At 45.5% G+C, this 21111-nt stretch overlaps 1 protein-coding gene across 1 annotated transcript in view; it reads right to left on the bottom strand.

The window, feature by feature from the left end:
* LOC135908890 (cytochrome P450 4V2-like) overlaps positions 1–21111 on the bottom strand; it is a 50181-nt gene that overhangs the window by 12072 nt on the left and 16998 nt on the right. Inside the window, exons 2-9 of the mRNA XM_065440729.2 lie at positions 19955–20064; positions 18541–18629; positions 11668–11867; positions 10747–10816; positions 10255–10381; positions 9328–9516; positions 7640–7813; positions 5701–5767 (exon numbers count right to left, since the gene is read on the bottom strand). Of these exons, the coding sequence (XP_065296801.1) occupies positions 5701–5767; positions 7640–7813; positions 9328–9516; positions 10255–10381; positions 10747–10816; positions 11668–11867; positions 18541–18629; positions 19955–20064 (1026 nt within the window). The remainder of the gene's footprint in view (positions 1–5700; positions 5768–7639; positions 7814–9327; positions 9517–10254; positions 10382–10746; positions 10817–11667; positions 11868–18540; positions 18630–19954; positions 20065–21111) is intronic.

Below are 21111 nucleotides of genomic sequence, written 5' to 3'. Positions count from 1 at the left end.
GGCGACTTCAATGCCAGGGTAGGCAAGAAGCAGGCTGGAGACAAGTCCGTAGGGGAATATGGCATAGGCTCTAGGAATAGCAGAGGAGAGTTATTAATAGAGTTTGCAGAACAGAATAATATGCGGATTATGAATACCTTTTTTCGCAAGCGGGTTAGCCGAAAGTGGACGTGGAGGAGCCCGAATGGTGAGACTAGAAATTAAATCGACTTCATACTCTGCGCGAACCCTGGCATCATAGAAGATGTAGACGTGCTCGGCAAGGTACGCTGCAGTGACCATAGAATGGTAAGAACTCGAATTAGGCTAGACTTGAGGAAGGAACGGAAGAAACTGATACACAAGAAGCCAATCAATGAGTTAGCGGTAAGAGGGAAACTAGATGAATTCCAGATCAAGCTACAGAACGGGTATTCGGCTTTAACTCAGGAAGAGGACCTTAGTGTTGAAGCAATGAACGACAATCTAATGGGCATCATTAAGGAGTGCGCAATAGAAGTCGGTGGTAACGCCGTTAGACAGGAAACCAGTAAGCTATCGCAGGAGACGAAAGATCTGATGAAGAAACGCCAATGTATGAAAGCCTCTAACCCTACAGCTAGAATAGAACTGGCAGAACTAAGGTAATCAACAAGCGTAAGACAGCGGACATCAGGAGCTATAATATGGATAGAATTGAACAGGCTCTCAGGAACGGAGGAAGCGTAAAAACAGTGAAGAAACTAGGAATAGGCAAGAAGCAGATGTGTGCGTTAAGAGACAAAGCCGGGAATATCGTTACTAATATGGATGAGATAGTTCAAGTGGCTGAGGAGTTCTATAGAGATTTATACAGTACCAGTGGCACCCACGACGATAGTAGAAGAGAGAATAATCTGGAGGAATTCGAAATCCCACAGGTAACGCCACAAGAAGTAAAGAAAGCCTTAGGAGCTATGCAAAGGGGGAAGGCAGCTGGGGAGGATCAGGTAACAGCAGATTTGTTGAAGGATGGTGGTCAGATTGTTCTAGAGAAACTGGCCACCCTGCATACGCAATGCCTCATAACCTCGAGCGTACCGGAATCTTGGAAGAACGCTAACATAATCCTAATCCATAAGAAAGGGGACGCCAAAGACTTGAAAAATCATAGACCGATCAGCTTACTGTCCATTGCCTAAAAAGTATTTACTAAGGTAATCGCAAATACAATCAGGAACACCTTAGACTTCTGTCAACCAAAGGACCAGGCAGGATTCCGTAAAGGCTACTCAACAATAGACCATATTCACACCATCAATCAAGTGATAGAGAAATGTGCAGAATATAACCAACCCTTATATATAGCTTTCATTGACTACGAGAAAGCGTTTGATTTAGTCGAAACCTCAGCAGTCATGGAGGCATTACGGAATCAGGGTGTAGATGAGCCATATGTAAAAATACTGGAAGATATCTATAGCGGCTCCACAGCCACCGTAGTCCTCCACAAAGAAAGCAACAAAATCACAATAAAGAAAGGCGTCAGACAGGGAGATACGATCTCTCCAATGCTATTCACAGCATGTTTACAGGAGGTATTCGGAGACCTGGAGTGGGAAGAATCGGGGATAAAAGTTGATGGAGAATACCTTAGCAACTTGCGATTCGCTGATGATATTGCCTTGCTTAGTAACTCAGCAGACCAATTGCAATGCATGCTTACTGACCTGGAGAGGCAAAGCAGAAGGGTGGGTCTGAAAATTAATCTGCAGAAAACTAAAGTAATGTTTAACAGTCTCGGAAGAGAACAGCAATTTACAATAGGCAGTGAGGCACTGGAAGTCGTAAGAGGATACATCTACTTAGGGCAGGTAATGAGGGCGGATCCGGATCATGAGGCGGAAATAATCAGAAGAGTAAGAATAGGCTGGGGTGCGTTTGGCAGGCATTCTCAAATCATGAAGAGCAGGTTGCCACTATCCCTCAAAAGGAAAGTGTATAACAGCTGTGTGTTACCAGTACTCACCTACGGGGCAGAAGCCTGGAGGCTTACGAAAAGGGTTCTGCTGAAATTGAGGACGACGCAACGAGCTATGGAAAGAAGAATGATGGGTGTGACGTTAAGGAATAAGAAAAGAGCAGATTGGGTGAGGCAACAAACGCGGGTAAATGACATCTTAGTTGAAATGAAGAAAAAGAAATGGGCATGGGCCGGACATGTAATGAGGAGGGAAGATAACCGATGGTCATTAAGGGTTACGGACTGGATTCCAAGGAAAGGGAAGCGTAGCAGGGGGCGGCAGAAAGTTAGGTGGGCGGATGACATTAAGACGTTTGCAGGGACAACATCGCCACAATTAGTACATGACAGGGGTAGTTGGAGAAGTATGGGAGAGCCCTTTGGCCCATACGTGCGTTTAAAAATTTGATGTTCCCTTTTATAGTGTTGACGACTGTGCAGTCTTTTTTACAGCGAGACAGGCACCACACAAAGAAAACACATAGAAACCAGGCACCACACAAAGAACACGACACACGATCCGTTATTATCGGGTTCTCTTTGTGGTGTCTATTTTCGCCCCATTAGAAATATTGTGGAGTAAGCCGCACCAATATCAGCCCTGCAACAAGTCATTTTAGTCGTTTTGTATAATTGAGGCTTTCTGTCTTGAATGCGTGAAGGATGTTGTCTAGAGTAGCGAGGTTGCTGCCTGTGAGACATGAAACTTTGTTCTCAGAGCACACAATGGACATCTGTGTCGCGTACCCAGTCACTATATTGCTATTTCGCCGGCCCATGGACATCAAGCCAAATTTTTTAAAACTTGTTGCAACTCATCAAGGCTGTGTTCCGTCGGGCTTTAGACCAGTTGCAAGACCACTGTTACCTCTGTCGGGCCTGCAACAGCCACAAGTACACCTCACAATTCCGAGAACAAGGAAGAAGTACCGCCATTCGGCAGTTACGCACGCTACAAACAGAACGCACATAACACCGAGAAATCGGTTTCAGCCAGCAGCTCCACAGGTGCTGTTATCATCCGGCCTTACCAGTCACAATGAAGTTTAATGTGTCTCACATAACAGCCTCTGCGGCAACACAACCTCAACAGAAAGTAAAACCTCGAAAGGGGGTCGTTTTTTGAAATTCCAAGAAAGCCCTTCAGAGCTTGCAGTCAGACTTACGGCGTAAGTCCCAAGAGCAACTGGTGTTTGAGACCAGAGATGCTCGCCATTAAGTCCTCCTAACCGGACATGACATCATCTTCGAATGCCTTCTAGGAAACTGTGGCATCGTCGGTACTGACCTTGCTGGTGATGCCACCCGATCAGCCCATAAAGTGCGCATTTCAGCCAACTAGCCCAACTATCTGCTTTCCTAGCCATAAAGAAACCCTGACAGTTCCTATACCCATATCAGAAGCGGACAATGCGAGGGGTGTTTGTTTACTTGTTTACTTGCTCAAACCAAGACTGAAACTTCGTGGGACACCCCGATTTTCTCGAACTGTCGTCTCCCCAGCTGAATCCTACACTGCAGCTGCAGACTGCATCGCACCTTTTCCGTCATGATTTAACTTTACTGTGCTACCTCGGGTTAGGGCTGGCTTTTGCGAAAGCCTACTCATTCCTTATTGGAATGTCTGATGCACCTGTTTGCGACTCATGCAACTGTGAAGAGAAGATCGAGCACGTGCTGTGTTTTTGTTATCTCTATGACATCGAACGCGACGTTCTTAGGAGTGTGTTAAACCGACTAGACAGCAGGCCATCTTCAGGTACAAACATTCTTGGACCATGCCCCCACGCGTCGCAGGCTTACAAAGCGACGCCGGCATTGCTACGATTCATGGAATCGACTGGCCTCAGTGACAGATTGTAGACGCGAAATGATGGATAACGGCACGAGTTTACACTGACAGTACCTTTTCTCCCCCTGTCGTTCTTTTTTTCCATCCCTTAAACCCCTTCTCCCGTGTACGGTAACAAACCGAATATGCGTCTGGTTGACCTCCCTGTAGACCTTTCTTTCCTTCTTTTCCTCCTGCCTCCTCTTGTCTCACGAAAGAATGCGCATGTTAATCCTGCTTTGGTTGCAGTTACAAAAAATATAATAAGTGTTTGAGGAGGCTGCATACTTGCTCTGGTCACAAAAAATGTTCTAAACGGAAACTAAAATCGCATAGTGCCTGGTTTCTGCGTCATCGACTAGACATAGTCTTATTAACGTTTTCAGTTTAGTTTACTAACGTTAACAAGCTTAGCACGCCACAAAAGACGCGATGACAAAAGGCTGGTCGCGCTGCTGTGCTAACATTCCAGCAATAAATCCTCGTGGGGCCTTGGATATAGGTAGGGCCTGTCCGGAACGAGTTAATTGTGACGTTGCATTCAAACGCAAATGTGATGGAAGCAAATTTCGGAAAGTTTCTGTGCACTGAAATGGTCTGAAGAGGCGAAAATACCGCAAAATATTGACCTCGTGCGTGCGGGCATCCTTGACAAAGCGGGTTAGGCACAGACCCAAAAAATTGCAGTTATCACAAGACTTTCTTTCATTATCAGGGAACGCTATTACGCGTTCATATTCTCCACCAATATTTGACTCTATGACGCCAAGGAGGTCAGTGTAATGTTTAGAAATAAAATTCCATCAGACTAAAGTGATCTATTGTTCCTGTTCAAAGAGCCCCTTTAATGCTGCCTTCACAAAGACGCGATAGCAACGAAATGCTGACAGTATTTTGGCCGGCCGTTTCCTGCTGGCCTTAATTGAAGGTCTTTTCAAACAAACCGGCGTAGGCTGTGCATACCAGGTCAAGTGCGTTCTCTGCGCAATGTCTGCCGTCTCTCAAGACACCTTATCCCATTCACGCGTTATGCCTGCTTGTCACTCACGCGGTGCGCACGTCATCTGCCGTAAGTGAGCAGCTCGAGTACAGAGGAACACTGGTCCTTGAGCTTATTTCAGTCTCGAAGACGCCGGCATGTGGAAAGGGGAAGTGCGCCGGCCCGCTCGGTTGCTCCCTCGTCACGTCAAAAAGCTGCTGTGAGAGGCGTACGCATCGGCCACAGCTGCCACTAATCTGCAACATCTGTGGCATTTGAGCTTCTCTAACTGCTTCGTGCTAGAGAACTTACGGCGGAAGGAAGTATAGCGAAAAATACGTCGACGAGGAACGCTGTCACATAACCGTCTGCATTTGTCGCGTGGCTGTAGTCACTTACGCTAGCACACGCTTCAAAACAGCACATACCACAACTGCTTTGGTTGTGATTCCGGCTACACTCACTCGTAACAATTCCTTCAAACATATTAGGCATGAGTAAACTTCTTTCCGCTTAAATCCCTCCTCTACTTCGACACACTTCTTTTCCTTTCCGTTTTCCTATGTAAGAATACATTTCCTATTATATCGTAGCTTATTTAAAGACATGTCTTGAATTATAGCCGCGACCTATATCTCGTTCTGTGCTACTTACCGAAAATACTGGATGACAGAAATATAAAACGCAGAGCCATGGCATACCCGCCCAGGAGACCAGCATGGATCTATCTACCTATAGCGACGTTTGCTGTTATCATAATGGGCTAAGATTTCTTAGTGCAATAGTGTCATACGTAAACCGTAATATGTGAGCAGTTATACAATTGCTATCAGGGGCTGCGCTGACGAGAAGAAATGGTTACGTCGGCTTTCAACTGGAGTGTGCGCGGGTAAAGAATAAAGGGCTTACCAATGACTAGGTCTTCATCAAGAACTTTTCCGATGAAGGGGAACGGCGGGCACAGGCGTAGTGTCTCCTGTAATTCGCAGAAATCACTATTAAGGTCTTTTCGTAGCATACCAAAGGTCACTAAAGTTTTTTTTTTTTTATATTTGGACACTTGCTGCGCATGACTTTTAAGCAACCTCCTGACTTTTTCAGTCTTAGCGGCGCTCACTAAAATGAATATTCGTAATGCTTTAGGCACCATAGTTCAACGAAGTATTTGTCACTGAACATTCATCTCGCAAAATTAGCAACACAACCATCAGCACTTATCTGCAAGTAGAAAGTAAATCAGGAACAATGATCAATATGCGCCCCAAATAAAAGTGATTCATTCATTTGTTGCCCGTTATTCGATGGGTTAGCAAGTTTGCATACGCAAGTTGAAATCAGCTAGTGTAAGCCAAGGGTACTTGTAGGTCGCTGGAAGAGGCCTTCCTCTTGCCGGGGACACAAAGATAACTAGATGATGATGATGATCTAACGCATATAGTGCTCTCAAGCACCAAGTTCAGTCTGGCCTCTTTAAGCACCTGGTGCCTAACATACTGAGTAATGTGAAAACAATATGTTCGGGACCAATTTACAGCTACAATTCGCATGAAAACCATGCATTTCGAGTTCTTAACTTAACCCTTTACTGCACAATTTTTCTTTACTCAAAATATTATTCATGGCGTTGTAGGGAAGCATAATAGTACCTGTACTCCCATGGAAACTTACTTTAGCGAATGTCTGTGGTTTCAATTTGCAGAAAAAGGGTATGTTGCATATTTGCAACAATGTGCAAATAAAGAAGAAGTTGAAAGTAAAAGATAGATTTAGTGCGATTCATACTCAGATGCTTATTTGCACAAGACAATCATTGGTGCACCTATGATTTAGTGTGGAACAAAAAGAAGCACTTGTACATGTTTGTGCAGCACAGGTGGTTCCCACACTTCATGCAGTACGTCATGCAGATCCCCGTCCAGCGAGGAAACAATGCAGTGTTTACGGGTTATTGACAAAATGTAGAACATCGAAGCACAGACGTAAAGCTGTGCCCGTGACGACGTGACACGGCAACGTGCGGAGGCACAGCGTACTTTTGAAAAGAAAAAAGAAAATTTGACCAGAGGACATCTTGTCCACATATTGAATCGAAACGGACTTACACTCGTGGCTGTCGTGACTAATTGAATAGTCACTGCCTTCACTATCAGGAGGAATTGCTGGGCCATACCAGCGTTTCGGAGCAATTTCACTTTTCCGAAGAAAATAAACCATGTACACGTTGTTGCATTTGTGCAACATAGCAACGTTCTGTCGCCAGGAGCAAACTATTCCGAAATTACAATGTTTTTTTTGAACCTACAGAGTGAGAAGGATGTGGAGCATAGCGTAACAATTTTTTTTGCTCTTTGTCTTTTATACATTTACAATTTGTAAAACTTACCTATATCACTGCTCCTGGGCGCGCGCAGCCTCCGCCACGTTTGTTTTGGTAGAAGATGCAAAGAATCAGCACAGATTCCAGCACAAGGTGCCGCATTTTACAGACCAATGTTGCGGATATGCAACAACATGTACAGGAAGCTCGAAACTGACTTTGCTTCAGTTTTTAACACCGTTCATCAGAATGTTGCGTAAATGCAACAAGGTGCAGTAAAGGGTTAAGCTAGTCTTGCACTTTCTGTACTGCTTATGAGTGTCTAGACTTTTCCTGAAATCGCTTCATCTTAGCACCCTGCATGTCGGGAAAGCAACGCGAAAGACATGTGCACGCTCTAGTGGCCGCTGATGAAATCTAGTAAATCTAGATGGCGTTCTTTTTATAGCAGTTCCTTGGCAAGTGAAAATTCATTCACCGGCAATTCTCACAGCATGTGGCGAAATGAGCTAGATGAAGAGCGGCTACTACCTTTACACAGCACTCCATGTATTCCAAGCGCTTCAGGTCATCCATCGTGTAGAACCTGTTCGTGTCGTGGCCCAGGACATCGTCCAATTCCTGTTGCACTTTCCGCTGCTTCTCCGGGTGCAGACCGAGAAGGTAGAGGCTCCAGCTAATGGCACACGAACTGGAGTCACTGCCCTGCAATTATTTCAGTACGGAATAATTGCAGAAACAGAATACAAACAAACAGCAAAAACAACAACTACTGTGACAAATGCAAAAACCCTAACCAGGCTAATAAGTGCTGCCTATCGTTCCAAACGCAATCCTAAGTAGACGCTGAAGTCTCCAGAGTGACCAAGCTCGTTCACAATAGGCTTCACGTCAATGGCGATGTCCGCACGTGGGATTGAATTTCGAGATCTACAGGATAAAACTGCGCGGTCGTTCAGACGCTGATTCTCGTCATAATGATTGACATGATAGCAGCTGCGAAATTCGACTACTAAATGTGAACGGCCGAAGCGTTGTAAACAAGTGGGAACAGTTGGGAGTTCTATCTTTACTACGTTATCCGCACATAACTGCTATTACTGAAACATACTTGCACCAAGAAATTACAGATGACGAAATTTTTCTTGGCTCGTAATCTGGATCTCGGGAGCGACGGACTGACGGCAGGCGGTGGTGTGGCATCGTTAAGGAAAAAAGTATTGGCCCCTGCGTCTTTGAGTAGATAGGAAAATGGGTGGTATAATTTGTTTTTTGCCAGCACGATAATACTAATCGAAGTTGTACATCGCCCTCCGAGCAGTCCGGTCCAGTTTGTGGAAGATGTCGACGCTTACTTCGCAGCCGTTGCCAACGACCGAAGTAGAATCATAATCACCGGAGATTTCAACTTACCTTGTGCAGGTTGTAAGCCACGAATACCGGGCCTAGTGGACAAACTGAACGAAGAATGTTCGAAACAATGATAAAACATGGTCTGATACAAGTGGTTAACGAACCGACATAATTAGAGTGATCAGTCCACGCGGTTCTCGATTTGTTGTTTCTATGTCGAAGCGCGATTATTTGCCGAGGACAGCCTGCTGTTCTGTCGTGTGCAAAGCGTCAGCAATAAAGTTTTAATTAATTAATCCTCGCAGATAATATTTGTTTGGTGCTCCAGATGGGACATGAAGAACAACTTTGATAGGTTCATTTACATGACGTTCTCAAATAATACGTTTTACTTAAATTTTAGATACGGTGTAAGCGGCAAAGAAATTAAACACTAAAGAAAACAAAAGACACGCACCTCGGTGTGAAAATCGCAGGCAAGCTAAATTGGAAAAACCACATCTATAGTATCTGCGGAGTGGCCCAACGCGAACTAGGCTTTCTGAAAACTATCACCTGCTACCCCAAGCGTGGAACTTAAAGCATGTAAGACTATGATACGCCTAGCCTTCAAATACGCTAATGTAATTTGGCATCCTCACTAGCAATACATACCCAATCAATAAACTTGAACGTGTTCAGTAATTGGCAGAAAAATTTGTTTACCAGAAGAACTGTATAGTAACTACAAGGAAAAAAAAGTCCTTGTATGCAGCCCGCAATAAAGCATATCGCATGAAATTATGCGGGCTCGACTGTATGCGTTTTGTGTTTACAAAGTAAGGCGCCCTTGTAAAGTGTTGTATGAAAGCCAAAGGCTGACTCACTGCGAACATCATGAAGTCTGCGTCTTTTCTGGCTTCATCCAGTGTGTACGACGGGTTCTTTATGTGGGCCAGCAGAAGACTGTCTAGGAACAAAGAACTGTCGCCGTCGCTGTTCGGCAAAGCTTGTTCTTCGTGGTCCTGTGTCTCATCATGGAGCTTTTGGAGCACGTTCTTGCGGTTCTTCATTACCTTTATTAAAAAGAAAAGAAAAATAGAGATGCACATAAATAAAAAGAGCAAAGTTTATTGGAATAGTTAGGCATGGGTGGGAAATGTTTGTAACATTGCATTTATTTTCTTGTCATGATTTCATTCTTCTTGTTGCCTTTTATTTTTTGTTATTCTACAAAGGACTCAACGTACCATGAAATGGCTGGCCGCGTGTGGGGGCTGCGCTAGGCCCGTGGCCATAGCCTTCTGCTTTAGCCAAACAAAGCCTTACACTTATTTCTGCCCATGTAGAATACCATTGGTATGCAAAAGCGCAGCGAAATGATAATCGAGTAAACATTTATTAACGACCAAATGCTTATTTAGTATTCGATTTGCTGAACTATCCATAACTGTAAATTCCTTCCCGTCTATCAAAAACGCTGGTAGGGGCTTTATATTAGGTTTCCAGCACTTAGATCAGAGCCTTTAGGCTTGAAATTCAGCGCATCAAAAGTGATAGGCTAGGCTTTGTGGAGTTAAATATCTTCATTGTTGCACTTTTCGTGTTGTCGCTCTACAGTGTGATGACAGATAATGTAACACTAATTTCAGTTTATGCCAGCTCGTTATGCGATTTACAGTGCTTTATGACTTGCATTCGTTGTAAGCGCTGTTGCGTCTAAGCCAGCTACGACGGTCCAACTTAGTGCTGCGAAATGCAGTGCCTAACGGACGTGCCATGCAGCTTTATGTGGCAAGTAAGCGATTTCTTACGCCTGTGACGATTGCTTCTATTCTTCGCAGTGTTTCCTGGAAGAGTCTTCCACTGGGGGTAATGTTGTAGACTGTGTCCAGCCAGTTCCAGGGTTGAAATGTCCGTGAGCTTATGAGCACTGTCAACCTGTACGTAAAGAGAAAAAAAAACAAAGAATATAATCACGTTTGAAGCTTGACACTGCGCATTCAGGTTCAAGGCCAAACACGCGTCATGGGACAAATGTATACACTTGTTTTGTCAAGGAAATAAATCAGACAAGCATGCAAGAGTAATCAGCTTAGGGAAGAAGCTAGAATTTACTTTACCTTCGCGGAATTTCACAAAATATGCACAAGAAACATCTTGCCACCAATAACCTTCGCTATAATTTACTTACTACCAACTTTATTGTTGACTATTTAAGGTTTCTATGCATGTACTGAATAGGCGAAAAGCGTAAAATATGAAAAAAAGATTAGCAAGGCTTGTGAATTCATCACGCTACCCACATGTGAAAGTAGGTGCCATAGTTTCCATGTTTCTCCCTTTGAACACCGAGCTCTTCACCCAAGGCAAAGCCTGAAATGAAAATGTAAAATGGGTTGATGGCGCCCCGTTTGGTAGCATACGGTTTCATGCATGTGAGCCGCTCAAAGGTGTATTATGAAGTGTCTAGTTCTTACATTAATTTTTATTTACTGAATTGACAAGAGCAATTGGTACAGCGTTCATTGGTTACTCACTACCTCTCTGCCTATAGCGCAGACCATAATTATATGCGACAGGTCTATACAACACGCCGTATATGTGCTGTTCACGTATGAATTTGTTAAAATTACGTTTCTCGGAAGTTGAACCACAATAAGTATAGTACTAATGTTTATAGCTCGTAAATGTACTTCGGTATAGGAGCTCATCACTTGACCAGGAAATACGTCAGTAGGACACGTATCTCACTGAACTGATGGCACTGGTGGCATATTGCCGTCCCAATACGGACAGAAACACCGTTCACGGCCTAGACGGGATCGTACAGGGTTCCTGTCTACATACGGAGCAGCAGTCCTGTAAAAGCTGCTTCTTTTCGACTCCATCAAAGTTTCTATTTCTGTTTCAACGTCTTTGTGGACATAAAGATGCTGACTAACAAGGAGGTGCAACCGCAATAAGCCAGCAAAGTAGCAGTTGACAGCTGATCAGCAGGCATAATCATCGTGACATTTAATCATCCTTTGATCAGCGTTAGTTGTATCCCCATTGTTACCGACAGGAAATAATGCCTGCCTGATAGTCCTTGGACGAACTCAAAATTTGAATGAGATTAAAAAGGAACCATAAAACAAAAGCGTGTCTGCAGTCAGTCTATCTAGCAGGTCATGCAATTCTTGGGCGATTACGATACCTCTGCAGCCAGCAGCACACGCACTCACGTCCGATTATGTCCAGGGCGCACTTCTGCACGTTTGGGAGACACGCGACGGGCTCGCCCGGCGATTCCTTCAGAAGCTGGTCGACCCTCGCCACGAGGCACTCGGCGTTTTCCTGCATGAAGCCCAAGTAGCCGTCCATGGCGCTTGCGTGGAAGGCCTGCATGAAGATCCTCCGCTTGGTCTTCCACGCGTCGCCCCCGCTGCACGGCAAGAGACTGGTCAAACACTGGATGAATCAAGTGAAGAGGCAGAATTTTAACCAGAGAGAGGGAAAGCAATGATAGGAGAGGCAGGGAGGCGAACTAGACGAGCGTCCGGCTTGCTACCCTACTCTGGGAGTAAGCAAAAGGGGGAAGAGAAAGAGGAGAAGAGAGAGAGCTCTGCGCGCACACAGTACGACGAAAAGCAGTCCTACAGCGGGCTTAAATTTTGCGCCGAAGCTTGAGGGCCGTTAACCCATAGGGACGTCAAGGATTTCAGAAATGCACTATGTTGGTATGCGCATGTCGCGATCGAAACAGAATATGACATTTATGATACTTATGAAAATCACTTCAAGATCATACTACAGCCACTTCAAAATCGTTTAACACAGAACTCAGCTTACCAAAAGTGCACGGAATCCGCAAGAAATTAAAGTGTCCAGAACTGTCGCAATTTTTTTTGTCGGAAGTGTCCAGAACTGTCGTGTGGATCGGCCTTAAACGCCGATCCACACGACGGACCAAGTCCGCGGGCCAATTGGTCACGTGATGCGACATCACGGCCCGCCGAGGTCCGCTCCGGCACAGAGCTCATCCACACGGCGGCCCGCCATAGCAGACGGCAGAGCAGACAACACTCTCGGCCAGAGTGTTATCATTGTTATCATTCCGCCTCGAGTCCCACAAAGCCGGAAACTGCTCAACGAGGGATACAAAATAAAAGACCTCCTCGTCACTGCATGAGGACACGGTGTTTAAAAAAAATGGCTGTGGCTTAGGTAAGGTTAAGTCCAGGATGCGAAGCATACTAGCCTTTATTTTAGTTGTTGAACCACTGTTTAGCCTGGTGAACTGCTGTTGCTTGGCTATATTTGGTTCGGCTAGACGAAGAAACAACTCATGCATTACTGCTTCGCCTTCAAGAGTGGAACGCGACAGCGTTCCCGTCGACCCGCCAAGGGGTGTAAGACAGTGGGCTACAGGGCAGCGACTACGCGCCCCGCATTGGACGCGGTGAGCGTCGAGCAAAGCAGCGTTCGGCGCGGCAACGAAATGTGCGCCTGAGCAAGAGACGCACGCCTTAGAAACAGCTCGTTTCCAAGGCAACACCGCATTCACTAGAGGCGCTTTTGTACCGCTTTGAAGCATCGTACTCGTGGCTCAGTGGTAGCGTCTCCGTCCCACACTCCGGAGACCCTGGTTCGATTCCCACCCAGCCCGTCTTGCAAGAGTTGAGCCAAAGCCACTTCTCCTCTGTCGTGACGTCACGGTGTCACGTGGTTTCAAGGCGACACCGCCGCGCCTGAGGAGGTGGGTTGAGCTCTCGTAATATGCTTCGCATAAAAATATATCTGCTGCGCGCACGTGTAGGCGGAACGGCGGACATGGAATGACTGGCTTGACTGGGTTTTGCTGAGCCAAAAACTAGATTGGATTTGGCTGAAGACACTCTGTTGCCGGACAACATTCGCTGGCTACGCCAAAATCGCTGCGGTTTGCATGCGGTCCGCAGTCAAAACTGAAGCGGGAAAAGCCTCGACGATTTCTTGGACCGCAAGGGCCGCTGTCTTGCGCGGGCCAACGGCGGTACGCACGAACTGGTGACGTCCTATCACATGATGCGCGGACCGCGGTCCAAAAGAGCAATTCGGTCCGTCGTGTGAATCGGCCTTAAGCGACAGGCTCGGCGCACGGTTGAGAGCGCTGCAATACAAAAGCGCATGAGCGCAGTCGCGCAGCTTTAATTGATATTTCGCGGGCTTTGTTTAAACGAAAGAAAGATCGCCACGCAGCATGTCCGTTAGCACAAAAATTAGATCGGTCGTTTCTGAATACCCCCTACAACGCAGCAGAACACATCTGGCCCTAGAGGGAATATTAAATATTTTGCATAATTGGTCTTAGTTGATTGACTAATTAGGCAGGATATTAAAGAAATACTGTAAGGAGCACCACATGACAGCAAACCATATGCTTTTAAATTCTTGGTTCAAGTTAGGTGAAACACCCTGTATATGGCAATTTTCGCGCAAGGGACGCCAACGTCGGCAGCGGGGCCGACGCCGACACCGAATTTTCTGCGACACTGGGCCCATAGCGTTATCGCATTAAAAATTGGGGCGACGCCTACTGCGCCTGTCTCTCACGCGAATTCACTAAAACTGCAAAAACACCCCATCTGATACGGAGCATGCACACTGATTATGCATGATCAGGCAAAACAAATGTGAAGTTAATATTTCATATTCTAACGCCTGTCTAAGATTAGCTCATCGACACTGGTAAAAATTTTGCAGGCTGCGCCCAATTCCCCTGTCAATCACTGGATGTCAGAAAACCGCGAAAGCTTGCCAAGTCAAAGTGACATGTGCTCACTAAAGACGCATTAATAGGATGAGCAAAAGTAATGTTTCCGGAGTAGCCGCAGACTGCTGGTTCCGAAAGAAACAGAAGTCTGCCCGCCGGTCACTCTGTCACTGGCTACTCGGAGCTGCCGGGGAGAGTGGATTTCTTTGCGTATAATTAAAATTCTTGCGTGGCAGTGAAGCGTCATCACGGCCTTTCGGGAAAAATACGACGTTGCTCTGCCAACTATTCTTCGCTGATGATCCGTTCTAGCGGCATTTTTCCCTCACCGTTGCAGGCCGCCGCGATTTTCGACTCACCACCACAAGCTAAGCAAGGGCAAGCGGACCATTCGTGACGCCCCAACAGCACTCTCCTCTCCCGATTATCTACTTTCACTGCGCTAGCTTGGCCCCAGTCCACTTATGCAAAGATTTTCCAAGGCTCAGGTATTCATTCATTCATTCATTTTCAATTCCGCATGGGAAGTTGAGTGCGGATGATCCATGGTGTCGTCAAGGATTTCAGATTAGTTTTCGTAGGTAGCCCCTTTTCAAGAAAACTTTTCTTAAAGCTTACTGTGTTTAGTTTCCCATTCCGTTAGAATACAATGTAGTGCATTTTTAGTGATAAGCAATTCACTACACCAAAAACAGGGGGCTGCCAAAATTCATGGCCTCATGGCGAACTGTTGCACGAAAAAATTTGAGGACGAATACCCTCACACCCGTTAAGCCCCCCCCCCCCCCCCCCCGCCTTCTGGTTGTTCGATTTTTGGTCATTTCCTATATTAACGAACCACGTCTCACAAAAATAGAAGCTATATTTTATTTTTACTGTTGCAAAAACGCATTTTATTATTGCACGGTACCTTACTAAATATAGTCAAGTGTTCGACGAAAACGCGTATGGCGAGGAAACATATTGGTGCCAAAAAACGTGCACTCACCAAGAATAAGAGAAAGAAAAGAAAAGAAGATTCTTATTTTTATTTCATTCTTGGCGAGAGCTCGTTTCTTGGCACCACCTTACTAAATAGCGCTCCTTCAAAGCGAGACAATCCGTTAACGACTTCGGAGACCATGCTCTCTGGAGGTACGCGAATCTTAACGTGGCCAACGTGCCACCTCTCGTGGGCCGAGTTGGCACCTAGTTTCGCATGCACGCACAGCACCTTTCCCGGTGCGCGTTTCACCGCAGCGACATACGGGCCACGCGAGTGTGCGCTAGATGATCGTGCCGGACGGCGCGTCCCGGTGTTTGCAGATGCCAGCGATGCACGCGCTGAGTCGCTAAAGATGTCGCCGCACGTTTCTCCACTCACACTTCGTCCACAAAGGCTAGAATTCGCTGACCTGTTTGATCGGAAAGCTCTGTGCGCGGTAACAACTCCGTGAACAAAGAGAAGACCATAACTCATAGAGAAGTCTCATCGCATATTCTCCCCGCCCTTTCCAATGCCCTGGCTGCAGCTGGGAGTGGCATTTGCGAACGCTGACCGTTGCCGTATTGAAGCGACCGATAAGCCAAACGTGTGGCCGAGGTGGACCTGGATAGCGCGTGCGCACACCGCATCTTTTTATGGACCGCCACTAAGCAGGCCAGACTACAGAACATTTTTTGAGACGAAACTCCTTGGACCGTGACCGCATCCTTCGCCGGCGCAGAAAGCTATTCGTGCGCTAGTGCAGTTTTTGGGGGCGCACTGGACTCGGTGGCCGTTTCTGGTCGTGTGCATAGTACTGCGTGCACACGACGTTCACTTCTCTGCCATTGTTTTCTATCCCCCTTTCCCACACTTGCCGCACGCTGCTTTTTAGGAGGAAAAAAATGTATTCTTCATCACGCAAGCACACATGACGCTGGGGGCTCGGGAAAAAATATAGGCAATGCTTATCTTGACAATGACCGCCCCCCTTCATCAGTCATCAGTTGCAGAGTGTGAATGCAGAAATGCACGTGATTCATTCGTAAAGGTTAAACATGCATCCGCATAATGCAAATACAAATGTGTAGAATATACACACTCGATCACTTACATATTAAATATTTATCCGTGAAATAGAGCTAATAGCGCTCAGGAAAGGAACCGAGGATGTATTAGTTCATTTCTTCTATGTATCCCTCTTCTCATTGAACCCACCTATCAACTACTAGCGCTTTGTAAGTGTCTGCTTTGCGCTGTCGTTCGAGCATGGCCCCATAGGATTGCGCGGTTTTCAACGTTCTTGGCAACACACGTACAAGGACAGATGTCAGAAATAAAGGCGCTTGCTACACGTGGGTCAAGGCTCTTTCGCCACCTTCAGTTTGCATTAATCTTTCAACCGCTCCCTCTCAGAGTGAGGTAGTCTAAAAACATGGCAGTTTTGTTAAAGAGAGTATGGCCAGTGTCCAGAGATGAGCCTGTTAGGCTAGCCTTACCTATTCGTTTTACTCCATTAAAAAGTGAAAACAATAGAAAAGCCAAAAAAGATGAAGTACGTGAAGCGACGCGTAATTCAGTTTCTTGACATTTCCTTGATCTTCGAACAAAATCATGTTTGTTGGCAGTACTCCCCAAGATCTTCGAAGCCGTTGCTAAACTTTCAATCCAAGCATTCTAAATTAGTAAAAAACGGAATCGCCATGTCGTGCCTTAAGTCTTCCCTCACAAGATCCTGCATGCACCAAATGAGCGCCAGTTTTAATGCGCAGGTCCGGCGCCTATTAGAAGCAGGTTATCCTAATGTAGCGGTGGCCACTGTAGCTGAGCGCCTAAAGAAGTCGGTTTCCAGGGGGACGGACGTAATCACAGAAAGCAGTAATCGCAAAAAAAGAGTAGTGGCTATTCCGTATATTCATTCAGTGTCACACAGGCTTAAAAAAGTTGCTAGTAGATATGATGTTAATGTTGCTTTCACTGCTCCCAATAAGCTAGGTAAGATATGCGCTGCCGTAAAGAATAAAAAGGAGCGGGTTAAAGGCAAAAAACGAACAGATATTTGTCCAGTGAAGCACAATAAGAACAACAGTTTTACAGAATGTCGTATGGGTGTGGTATATCAAATTCCCCTTAGCTGTGGCCAGTTCTACGTAGGGCAAACGGGACGGTGTATCAATCAGAGGCTAATGGAGCATAAAAGGTCGTTAACCGGTGGATCGCCTTCTAATCTTTCGATACATTGCCGAGATTGTAACTGCAAGCCAAAGTTAGATGAATGCGCGATACTGTACAGGCATAAGAATGAAGATACGCGTCTTATGGTAGAGGCATGGCATATCTATAATGGTGGAAGTGCGTGCGTGAGTCAGCCTTCGATTACTTTACATAAGGAAGAGATTAAGTGTCTTAACAGTTATCTCTCACGTAGACCAGCACGTGTACCCGATTGACACGTGGTGTTACCATTCCTGAGCATGCGCAGATGAGTTTTGTGTCTTCTTTCATTTTTCGCCTCAGTGCTCCCTTCAGTTGATAGTCGGCGTTCGTGTTGTCCACTTCTCTACTCTTGTGTCCTGTCTGCACGCCTCACTTCTAGTTTGCATAATGAATACGTATACAGACAGGGTTGCAACGAACCGCTTGTGTATATTTGAAAGGCAAAAATATCCAATAAACGTACACAATGAAGTAAAAAAAATGGTCAGGACGTTCAGTGTATTGCAGAATATCTTTGGTAAAAGGGTATTCGCCTATGCATTCTCGCATCTAATGGAATAAATACCTACTCAGTAAATTAAAACGCGGTTGGTGTTTCTTTCATACTGAAGTGATAAAATGTTCGCAATTCTGTATAAGGTGCCATAGCTAACTCTATCCAAGCTGTACAACGAAAAAAAAAAATTAAGAAAACACGATGCAAGATACGATCTTAAAACCTGCGATGTTTTGTCGTCATACCTCTGGCAACCGAATACCGTAGGTTTTATAAGTGGATCTGGAACAGTGTCTTTGTTCATCTTTCTTCGTTTTTCGTTGAACAGTTCGACTAATGTAAGCTGGGAAACATGTTATACATGTGGCGACAAGGACAAGGACTTAACTGAAGTGCGCGATCACGTGATTTGTGTGTAAAGACGCTAATGATGCCTATGAGCCGGTTGGTCGAGGAAATCTAGCCCTATTGTTCACGCCGTCGTGCGTGTCATCAGCACGCTCGTTCTCAGTCAATGTAAGCTGCTGACGTGGACAGGCACTGTAAAGTTGCGCATGATATCGCGGTTTGTAAGGTCTGCAGTTTACAAAATCGCGTATGTTCGACGCGATGCATTATTCGCTATATTTGAATACGTCCGAATGTATTTTTACTGTGCATGAAAAAAGGAGGCGTGATTCACTCACATCATCAAAAGGCTTTTGTGCCCGAGCCATGGTTTCAGGAACCTGTAGAGAACAGGCTTGTCCGACTTCACTTTGCCCATGAGGAGTGCCTGGAGGATGCAGGAACATTCCGCACGTTAATGAGGCGCAATCAAGGAGCCTTCATTTATTGCACGGGCTGTCTCAACTAAATGTATCCAAAAAAAAGGGGGTAACACAAGGCTTTAGACGAATGGTTTACGGAACGAAATGGTTTACGTTTCAGACCACTGATATTGCTACCGCGCGGACGCGTAAGGAAGTGGTAATACTCACGCTTCAGGTGATTTCTCTTTCTTTTAGCAAAGAGATGCAAACGCACACACACACACACACGCGCACGCACATGCACGCACAAAAGATATAGATTGTTTTAAACGCTGTTATCCGTCATTTCTCGATATTTTTGCATTGATAGCATATCGAGTGGGTAAGTTAACTGAATATTGGCTAATAAATTCAAATAAACAATTGTATGCACACAAGGGAAAAAAACACGAATACTAATGATCGGCATAAACGATGAACAACGCCCATGAATCTACAGTGGGCGCTGTTCGTGTAAAGCCCTCCGTTACTTTGATTCCTTAGCGACATTTAGGTGGAATAGCAGGTATAGAAGCGTGCACAGGAGCCATACATCGATATTTCCTGACGTGTGTCACTGAGATATCTACGTAACTTTTCTTCTTGCTTTTTTCATACACTGCAGAGAGAGAAAGAGAGAGAGTGCTCGGTGCATTTTACCGGTGATATAAATATATATTTTCTGTTTCACCTGTACATTCCTTTCTCCCTCACTTCAATGTAGGATAGCAAACAAGACGTTAGCCTGTTTGACTTTAGCGCCTGTCCTCCGTTTGCTGCTTTCTCTCGCAATCTTCGATCTATCACAATATAACAGGATGTGCAGTCGATCTACAATCGGGCTTAACCTTCCTTTAGAATAAACTTGAGATAGTATTAGAACACTTAAACAAATTAGTCATTTGATGTGCGTTATCGCAAGACTTTTTTTCTGGGATAGCCGTTCTATCCCGAACATTAGGCACGAATCACTGTGGTCTTTCTTTCATTTTCATTTTTTTTTATCTCAAGCTAATCAGTGAAAAAAGAAAAATATGAACCATCCTACCATACTGATTCCTAACGGCGCTTAATGCATAGTTCATAGTGCTGTTCAATCGTGCTAGGCAGATTTTTCAGAACACTTTCTGTTAATGGACATGATTGGCGATAATTCTCGGTGACTCTACGACGAAGATGGAACACTGTTGTATATTCCGCTAGAACTCTGCATTGTGGAATTGTGCGATTTACGCTTTGTGTTCCCACATTGCACATCCAGTCATGCAACAAGCTCCTGGGAGCAGCGTAAGATTGCAATGGAAGTCACCTGTGCCGCTTCAGGCGTGTGAATGCCCACGATGGGCGTCAGGAACAGGTATCCCTTCAATGACTTCCCTTCGTACGCCTTGCACAGTTCGCGAACGGCGCTGAACACGGCTACGGAGAAAGGAGGGACGCCACAGGTTACAACGTACACTTCTGCGCGTTTGCAATCTATACGAACTTCAATATTTGTACCAATTCGTGTTGTCATGATATAGCACGCATTGCTGTGTCCAGCACTAGAATTCCCGACGACTCGTTGCGTGATGTTTGTCTAAGCCAACAAGGAAAAAGGGAGAGTCCTCAACTGAAGGTGGACATCACGGCCGTAGGTATAGCGCAGAACTGAGGGAAACACCCTGGCGGTGCCGTCTGTTTTCCGCTCTACCCACGGCCGTCGATTTCACCATTCGTTCAAGTCTTTCTTACTGCTCGCTCACAATCAGAATCTGTTCCAACTCGATGTAGAGCCCTTTGCCTGGCTCTGCACGTATTGGATGCTAGTCCAAATGAGAAGGGGGACGCTGTCGAACAGCTGTGTAACGAGGTGTTTCGGGCCTACGAAATTACTCGTTACACCTGTCAATTCGTTGTAACGTTCGTGCGCCGCACAGCTCACAATAGAACCGGGACAGAATTATTCATTCGTTATACAGGTGATTTCGTTGGGGAAGCGCTCGGCATTACATTAAATGAATCGTTCAGACAAAGTATACATGCGCACGCAGCGTACAGAAGCGCACACTGTAACAGGTAATTAAATTGACAAGCTCACAGCCAGTGTTCCGTAACAAGGCTAAGATCACCTTCGCCGTGCAAGTACTTCTAGTGCTGCTGCAAGGCCCAAGTATAGGTGGCGCAGTTCAAAGGAGCTACCGCGAAACTTAATAGCCGCCTTACAAATTACGTTAAGACGACGCGAAGCACGTGTAAACGCATAAAACATAATGTTATCCGTACAAAACCATTTAAAATATATTTACGAAGAGCGAAAGTTCGCGGAGACGGAACAGAGCCCACCCATGCTGTGTCCACTTTTCATCGTCTTCAGAAGCGTCGTCGTTCTCTTCGCCTCTTCGTAACAATATTGTACAATTGCGCAACTTGTAATTTTGGAACATGTCGCAAGTGTCTGGCTCCTGCGTCTACGACAAACATTTA

Source organism: Dermacentor albipictus, chromosome 1 (assembly GCF_038994185.2).
Source record: "Dermacentor albipictus isolate Rhodes 1998 colony chromosome 1, USDA_Dalb.pri_finalv2, whole genome shotgun sequence".
NCBI lineage: Eukaryota > Metazoa > Arthropoda > Arachnida > Ixodida > Ixodidae > Dermacentor > Dermacentor albipictus.
Note: the sequence above shows the minus strand (reverse complement) of the source record. Positions and strands in the feature narration are given on the sequence as shown.